This window comes from Corvus kubaryi, unplaced genomic scaffold (genome assembly GCF_017639235.1).
Source record: "Corvus kubaryi isolate FWS band 111438036 unplaced genomic scaffold, C.kubaryi_AGA036_p1.0 37387, whole genome shotgun sequence".
NCBI lineage: Eukaryota > Metazoa > Chordata > Aves > Passeriformes > Corvidae > Corvus > Corvus kubaryi.
In genome coordinates this window covers 14,049,439-14,057,734 of record NW_024581129.1, presented here as the reverse complement: position 1 = coordinate 14,057,734, position 8,296 = coordinate 14,049,439, and the positions used below count along the sequence as shown (strand labels likewise).

Below are 8,296 nucleotides of genomic sequence, written 5' to 3'. Positions count from 1 at the left end.
CCCAAACCCAAACCATGCTCCGGGATCCCAAACCCAAACCATGCTCCTGAATCCCAAACCCAAACCATGCTCCTGAATCCCAAACCCCTCTGGGGGGGAACCGTGCAACAGGACCGCCCACCAGCCCCAGGTATGAACGGTGCTCCGGGCCCCCCAAGCCCCGTGGGACAGCACTGTGCACCGGGATCCCTGAACTGCTCCAGGGGAGAGCTGTGCACACCTGGGACCACGTCCGTGCATCAACTGGTGCCCGTGTTTAGGGCTCACAGCCCCCAGGCTTGGTGCCCTGGCAGTTTCTGCTGGAGCACAGGGATGACCCCGCTAACACAGCCATGAGCTGGCCGAGCAGCTGGAATTACAGCCCCTGGGCATAATTAGCAGCAAACTTGATGAGCAAGAGCATCCCTGGCCCCAGTGACCCTGCCCTGGCCATGGATGTGTGTGACAGGATCAGCCAGGCTGGAGAGGTTGCCACCCCTGCCCAGTCAGTCCAGCGCTGGGAAGGCTGGAAACTTCCACTCCAAATCCTTTTCCTCATCACAGCCATTCCTAAAGGTGAGCAGGGCAGGACGGGCTCCTCTGTCAGTGCCGCAGGGGGAAGCACAGCTGCACCAGCTGCTCTCCCTGGGTGACACCTGCCTAAACCATTCCCTGCAAAATCCCCTGGAATACAATTCCCAGTTGCCAGACAGCTCCAGCAGCCAGGCTTCCTGCGTGGATGGGGCTGGCAGGGGAACAAGGTGCCTGCAGGGCTGGAGGTGCCAGCCTGACACTGTGAGTGGCAGCTCTGCAGCCCTCGATGGGTTCCTGCAGCTCCAGGCCGTGCCAAGGCTGAGCCCAGAGCTCTGTCCTTCCCCTGGTGCTGGAGGGACATGGCCAAGCTAAGCTCCCTCTTGCTGTGGTGGCCACAGAGCCAGGACAGCCCTGATGGTGCCCAGGTCACCTGGTCATGGTTAAACAGGACAGTGAATACATGGAGCCTCCCAGAACAGGGATGCAGGTCAGAGACAAGGCTCCAGCTCGGCAGTGAGGACCAACACACATCACACTAGTGCCTTCTCCAGGAGAAAATACATCCTGTTATTCAGGAATACTGCAGCAGGAGCCTGGCCAAAGGATCCCAGCCCAAGCACTGCATCCCCATCCCTCTGAAGGGCTGAGTCTCTCACCAAAGCCCCCAGCACCTCCCCATCACCTCTGCTGCTGGCACCCAGAGCCACTGGGGCTGAGGAGGTGGTAGGTCCCCAAGAGCCCCTGGCCTGCAGCACTGGGGCACCACAGAGCTGAGGACTGGGGCCACACACGGCTCTGCCACTGGGAACAGTGGTTCTTTCCCCTCCCTCAGGGCCCAGTTTGGCCCACCAGGACCAGTCAGCCGGGCAGGGCACTGGTGCTCATGCAGCAGAGAGAAGCATCACTGCTCAGGGTGCAAGTTCTTTATTTGTGGCCTGGAGGAAGGAGCAAAACCTGGCAAGTCTACAATCAAGTAGGAAATACAATTAAGTGGGAGAACAAGCCTCATGGAAGTCAGGGTGAGCCTAAAAACTGCCCGCAGCAGCAGGAGCGTGCACACGAGCAGCGTGTGTCCCCTGGGGCGCTGGCACCAGGGACAGGGCTGGCTCTGGCAGTGCCATCCCTGCAGCCCCACTGTGGCTCCTGCAGCCCAGCAGGAGGGAAGGACTGGATTGCAGTTCCAGCCCTTCATTTACCCTCAGCTTGAGTGTCTGGAAGGAGACAGCGTGACACTGGTGGGACAGACAGGTGGGTGTGGACAGACCACTGGACACCTACAGTGCTGTAGTGCAGAGCTGGGCCTGGGGGCATCTGCCCTCACACCACCTCTGCTCCTGAGACAGGGGCATCCCAGCTGCATCCACAGCAGCCTGCCGGGACCACTGTCCCACCCAGAGCCTCTTAGGGGACAAGACCACTTCCCCCTGCCAGGGTTTCCCCTCCAAGAGCTGCCGAGGCAGAGCTGGGCCCACCGCACTGGGTGACCCCAACCTCGGGCGGGCTGAGCTGCTCCCCCTCCCAAAAAGGAGCTGCTGCTGGGGGTCTTGGGCACTTCTCCAGCTAAGATAGAGGAGAGGGGAGGAAGAGGACGGATATCCATGAGTGGCACTGCTTGGGGCTTGGGAAAGGCCAGGAGAGTGGCTTGGAGAGAGCCACAAAGGGACAGTGACCTTCCCAGCCCTGCACACTGTCCCTGCACCCGCAGCCACACCAGCTCAGAAGGCAGCAATGGCGCAGCATGGGGTGGGCTCGCTCCCCACCCAGCACCCCCAGAGCTCTGTCCCCCAGGGACTGGCAGTGTCACCACCACCACCAGTGGCCGAGGAGAGACTGTGGCTGTGGGTGGTGGCTCTGGGAGATGTCCACCCGTGATGTCCCAGGTCACATCTGTCCATCGGTCAGTCCATGCTGTCCATCAGTGGGGTTGGTTTGTTCCTGCAGCCCAGACATCTGTAAGAGAGGGTGGAGGTGGGGACAGAGCCCTGCTGGGGCCTGCCAGGTGGGACACAGGCAGGGAAGAGAGGAAGGAAGGAGACCCCTTCCCCTGCCAGGCTGCAGGAATTCAGGCAAGGAAGAGGCTCTCAGGAGTCTTTGTGTTCAGTCCTGCTGCTGGGGCACAGAAAATGGGCATCATATTGCTTTGGGGGAATCTCAGAGGTGTCTGGACAGGCATCCAAGAGACACCGTGTCACAAGCCAGGCTCAAAGAGAAAATCCAGCAAGTTCTGCTGCTCTTCCCAAGGCATCCCTAGGACTGTCCATGAGGACACAGTACCCACTGCTACACAGCCATGCCCCAAGCCCAGCACTGCCAAGGCCACCACTGACCCGTGTCCCCAGTAGCCACACATGCAAAGCTTTTAACTCCCCCCAGGGATGGTGACCCCAGCACTGCCCTGGGTAGTTCTGCCCATGCCTGACCACTCTTCCCATGAAGAAATTTCCCCAATATCCAACCTAAACCTCCCCTGGTGTGACTTGAGGCCGTTCCCTCTCCTCCTGTCCCTGTTCCCTGGCAGCAGAGCCCGACCCCCCCCGGCTGCCCCCTCCTGTCAGGGACTTGTGCAGAGCCACAAGGTCCCCCCTGAGCCTCCTTTGCTCCAGGCTGAGCCCCTTTCCCAGCTCCCTCAGCTGCTCCTGGGGCTCCAGCCCCTTCCCCAGCTTCCTCAGCCGCTCCTCACAGGACCTGTGCCCTGTGCCCCAGGCAAAAGCCGGGTTTCCCTGAGAAGCCCTGCTCCAATCCCACGAGGGGGAAATGCAGTCACCTAGAGTTTAGCAGAGGAGGAGGAAATACCCAGCAAGGCAGAGAAGCTGTTGGGGGAGGTGAGCCAGCTGCCACCATCCACGACCAGGGTGGTGCCGGTGACGTAGGACGAGAGGGGGCTGGCCAGGTACAGGGTGCTGTGCGCGATCTCCGTCTTGTTCCCCGCGCGCTGCAGCGGGATCACCGAGAACAGGTCGGATTTTTCGGCAGATTTCCCACCTAAAAGGGACAGGCAAGAGTCAGTTTGGACTCCGGGAGGACTGTCCAGCACCACAGCCAGCCAGGCACTGCAGCACTGCCCATGGGGCTGGCTGAGTGCTCCAGGGAACTGGGATGAGATCCTGGCACAGCCCTGGGATACAAACCGGAGAAGATTTCAAGGAGCAGAGCTCAAGCCCAGCAGGGATTTTGTGCTGACACAGCAAGCTCAAGACAGAACCTCAGAGAGCTTCAGAACCATGGAATCATGGAATGGTTGGGGTTGGGAGGGATTTCTCCTTCTCTCCCCCCTGCCATGGGCAGGGACACCTCCCACTGTCCCAGGTCGCTCCAAGCCCCGTCCAGCCTGGCCTGGGACACTGCCAGGGATCCAGGGGCAGCCACAGCTGCTCTGGGCACCCTGTGCCAGGGCCTGCCCACCCTCCCAGGGAACAATTCCTTCCCAATATCCCATCCAGCCCTGTCCTCTGGCAGTGGGAAGCCATTCCCTGTGTCCTGTCCCTCCATCCCTTCTCCCCAGTCCCTCTGCAGCTCTCCTGGAGCCCCTTTAGGCCCTGGAAGGGGCTCTGAGCTCTCCCTGGCTCCAGAGCAGAGGGTCTCCAGCCCTCGGAGCATCTCCATGGTCCCTGGACCCACTCTAAGGGCTCCAGGTCCTTCCCATCCTCTGGGGCCGCACCAGCACTCTGCTGATGGACTACAAGAGCCAACCCCTGAGGCAGGGCTGAGTTTTGGGGGAGCATGCTCCATCATGGCTTCAGAGAGCCCAAACAGCTGCCAAACCAGTGCCCTGGGAGGTACCAGGGATGCGGGAAGGGCTGTGCCAGCCAAGCCACAGCACAGCCGTGCCCGGCAGCAACACCCCACGGGCTGTGTGGCACGGGGGGCCCCTCCTGTCCCCTCCCAGGGGATACCAGCGGGGCACTGCCATGGCAGGGCCGGGAGCCCAGGGTGCCTCACCCAGGCGTCGGAAGCCCTCGGTGCCTGTGATGGGGCCGGGGGCCAGGCTGTTCACACGGATGCTGTTGGGTCCCCACTCCACAGCAAGGTGACGGGTCATGGCATCTGGGGAGGGATTGCAACAGCACTGAGAAACGGGGAGCAGAGCCATTCCAGCAACTTCTTTTGAGGGGGGGAAAAAAAGCCACAGAAGAGTCTGGCTGAGAGCAAAGGGCCCTGGGAGGGGAGAAGAGGCTCATCCCAAACCCCAGCATGCAGTAACCACAGCGATTCACGCTCGCCCCTCCCCAAGGCATCTTCCCATCCCAGTATTTGGGAAGAACCGGCTTCTTTCCTGGCCCCACACGGCTCCAAGCCCCAGCAGGGTGTGTTGAGATACCTATGGCAGCTTTGGCAGCCCCAGCGTGCACCTGCAGAGCCTGCCCTCGGTAGCTCAGGGTCGCCGTGATGTTGACGATGACCCCGCCATGGTCCTGGGGAAGGAAAGGACATGAGGAGTTAGGCAGGGAGCAGCACAAAGGGTCACAGAGGGCTGTGAGGCACAGGAGAGCTGGGCTAGGAGGGACAGTCACCCATGGGCACTGCCAGGCCAACACTGGGGCAGCTCTACCCACCCAATCTTGGAGGTGGGGCAGCCAGTGGGGCCCTGCCAGAGAGGTGGGACATGCAGGGTAGAAGGAAAGGCCAAGGGAAAGCAGCAGAGCTGGAAAAGGAGCAGGAGATCACAGCTTCTACAGGTGGCAGAGCATGGAAAGCTGCTACAACAGCCCAAAGCCCCAGGGTAAGGGACAGGAGGATCCCCAGTTCAGGGCTGGGATCCCTGGAAGGGAACAGAGTGGATCCGTGTAGGGAAGCCCTGAGTGCTGCACTCCCTTGTGCCTTCTGCACTGCCCTGGATGCCCCAGCAGCACAGTGTGGTTTGACACCACCCCCTGCCTACCAGAGGCTCTCCTCAGAGCCCCCTGGTTCTGTGCCACTCACCCGGAAATACTTCTCAAAGAGGACTTTGGAGGTGTTGAAGGTGCCCATGGTGTCGATGTCTATCACTGTTTTGAAGGCGTTGAAGGACAGGGCACTGGCTGGGCACAGGAAGTTCCCCGCAGCACCTGAACCACAGGGACAGTCAGGACAGGGCTGGCAGAGATGTCAGGGCCCTTCTGTGACAGGGAGGGTGAGGGGTAATATCTGCATACTGGAGAGCCCGTGGGGACAGCGCTGACAAAGGGATAAACTGGTGGCTCTGGGTGCCCAGCAGCACAGCCAGCACGAGGGCAGCAGGGATGATCCACACCCCGGCAAACAGGGACAGATGTACCACACACAGAGCTCTGCTTCCTCTGTGCTCCCAGGGATGCCTGTGCAGGAGAACACCCTTCCCAGCAGTGAGCCCAAATCCTCCCCCTGCCCACGCCAGCCTCACCATTAATGAGGATGTCAATCCTCTGGAACTCCTTCAGCGCCTCGTCCACGGCTGCCGCGATGGTCTGGGGCTGCCGGACATCGATGGACAGAGGCAGGCACTGCTGCCCTGTGGCTGCCATCAGCTTTTTCGAGGCCTGCAAGGACAAAAAGAGACTTGAGATTCTTCCTGGGACTCTCTCCTTCAGCAGGAGTTGGAGCCAGGCTTGTATCAGGTGAGCAGAGTCAGGCAGGAGTGATATCCCTGTGAGCACACAGCAAACAGTGTGGGCAGGGGAGGGATGTGCCTGAACACGGCCAGCTCCAGCCTGGAAGCACCCTGCTAGCCCTGGGGTAGCCAGGGAAAGCTCTTGCATGTTGTATCCCAGCCACACTGGGTGCTGGGCAGGCCCTGAGGCCATAGCTGGCTAAGCCCAGTTACCTGCGTGGGCTACCATGGGCACAGCACATCCCAGGCAACATCTCTGCAGGGCAAGTACAAAGGCTGAACCCCAGCACGGCATTTTTGGCATGAGCCCAGGCATAATTACCCTTTAGATCCAAAAAGTCAGTGGGCAAAAGGGCAAAGACAGAGCAGGCAGGCTGCGAGATGGACCAACTCTGCAGCTCAGGCTTTGTCACAGGCCACCCCTGTGGCTCATTAAGAGTAAGATTTTCCCCAGCAAATAAAGCACAGGGGACACACAAGCTCAGCAGCAGCTCCACACAACAACCAGAGCTGCTCCAACTTCTGTTTGGGACTCTATGAGAGGTTTCGAGCCCCAACAACACACGGGTGCACGAGCAGCTGGAACCCTGGACTGCAGATTCTGTGCCCTCAGAAGACTCTGGCCCCTGTGGACTAAAAACCTGCTGAGCTTTGCAGCTTCTTCTGGCACGTGAGCATGAGGGAGTGTGAAATGACAGCCAACCACACCTGCACCTTCCCCTCTGCCCCAAAACACAGGACAGCTGAGGCAACCCACCTCAACCCACACAACCCCTGGGGTCTGGTCCTACTCCAAGCTGAGGTTTAAGCCCAACCTCAGGCTCTGCCCTGCTGACAAATCTCCCCCACAGCTCATTTCTGTCTCTCTCACCCACAAAAAGCCATCATGATTGTGGAAAGCAGGTTCCAGGTTAACTGAGCTGTGCTGGTGTAGATGCTAAGAGAGGTGGCAGAGAAATGTTCCTATTTTTACAGCCACCTGTCTTAGCATCTACATGCTGAAGGTGCACCCCCAAACCAGCACCGCCGGAGTGCCCAGAGCTGGGAGACTGGGACGCACTGGGAAGCCATTCCTCCTATTGCACTATTCCCACAGGAGAGAGATTCCCACTGGAGGGAGCAGAAGGATTCCCAGGGCTCGCAGCTCTTCCGCTGGAGTCCGGACTCACCTCCGACACTCGCTGCAGGTTCCTGCTGGCAATGACGGTCCGGCAGCCGTGCCTGCAGGGAAGGGGCAGGTGAGAAGGGCCGGGCTCCTCAGCAGCACCTCGGGATCAGCAGGAGTTCGGGTGTTCCTTGCAGGAATCGCTGCTGCTCCAAGCCCGCAGGACGCGGAGCCAGAGCCCTGCCCGGGCTGGATGGAGCAGGGCCGGCCCTGCTCCCACACCGGCGGCCCCCGGAGCCTCCCTGAGGGCTCTGCCGCCCTCGGCTTCGCATCCCGGCTCTTGCAGGGCCTGGTGCCGCAGTCGGGAGAGGGATGGGAAGGTGGGAAAGAGAAGAGAAGGGGGTGAAGAGGAGGAAAGCGCGGGAAAAGAAGGGAAGAGGGGGGAAGAGAAGGGAAGAGGGCAAAGAGGGAGGGAAGGAGGAGGCCGTCCCACCGCAGGGGCTCCCGCACCTCATGAAGATCTCGGCGATGCGGAAGCCGATGCCGGAGCCGCCGCCGGTGATGAAGGCTACCTGGTCCCTGCGGGGACAGAGGCACGGTAAGAACCGGGCCCCGGGGAGGCGTCCCCGGCGGGCCCCCCGGAGCGGCGGGACTCACGCGAGCAGGTCGGGGCTGAGCAGGTGCCGGTACTGGGGCAGACACTCGTCCCCGTCCTCGTCCGGGGGCACCCGCGCGGCCATGGCGGCCTCGGCCATGGCGGGGGCGGACACTGCACACTGCGCATGCGCGGGCGCCGCCGCCGTCGCCAGGCAACGGGGGCGCCCCGGGGCACGGCGACACCTAGCGGCCACGGCGGGAACTGCAGCGGGGGGCGAGCGGAGCGCGGCCGGGGCTCCCAGTGCTCCCAGTGCTATCCCAGTGCTATCCCAGTGCTATCCCAGTGCTATCCCAGTGCTATCCCAGGGCTATCCCAGTGCTATCCCAGGGCTATCCCAGTGCTATCCCAGGGCTATCCCAGTGCTATCCCAGGGCTATCCCAGGGCTATCCCAGTGCAATCCCAGTGCTCCCAGTGCTATCCCAGCGCTATCCCAGTGCTATCCCAGTGCTATCC

At 61.3% G+C, this 8,296-nt stretch overlaps 1 protein-coding gene across 2 annotated transcripts; it reads right to left on the bottom strand.

Moving 5' to 3' along the window:
• Positions 1-1,421: 1,421 nt before the first annotated feature.
• On the bottom strand, positions 1,422-7,974 carry DECR2 (2,4-dienoyl-CoA reductase 2). Of its 2 annotated transcripts, none has more exons than XM_042037434.1 (9): positions 7,842-7,974; positions 7,695-7,763; positions 7,249-7,300; positions 5,873-6,008; positions 5,434-5,558; positions 4,832-4,925; positions 4,453-4,557; positions 3,307-3,495; positions 1,422-2,463 (listed from the first exon to the last, which is right to left on the bottom strand). In XM_042037434.1, exons 1-9 carry the CDS (start codon positions 7,937-7,939, stop codon positions 2,429-2,431), a joined length of 903 nt encoding a protein of 300 aa, XP_041893368.1. In that variant the 5' UTR covers positions 7,940-7,974; the 3' UTR covers positions 1,422-2,428. The 2 variants fall into 2 exon arrangements, with proteins under 2 accessions (XP_041893368.1, XP_041893369.1); XM_042037435.1 differs by having other exon boundaries at positions 2,218-2,463; positions 3,278-3,495.
• Between the last annotated feature and the right edge of the window lie 322 nt (positions 7,975-8,296).

What these genes read in the sequence shown, in the direction of transcription:
- DECR2 (XM_042037434.1), bottom strand. Translation starts at nt 7,939, where the DNA reads ATGGCCGAGGCCGCCATGGCCGCGCGGGTGCCCCCGGACGAGGACGGG. An exon ending in CTCAGCCCCGACCTGCTCGC is followed by an intron (nt 7,764 to 7,841) that starts GTGAGTCCCGCC and finishes CTGTCCCCGCAG; the next exon opens with GGACCAGGTAGCCTTCATCA. An exon ending in TCTTTGAGAAGTATTTCCGG is followed by an intron (nt 4,926 to 5,433) that starts GTGAGTGGCACA and finishes TTCCTTCCCCAG; the next exon opens with GACCATGGCGGGGTCATCGT.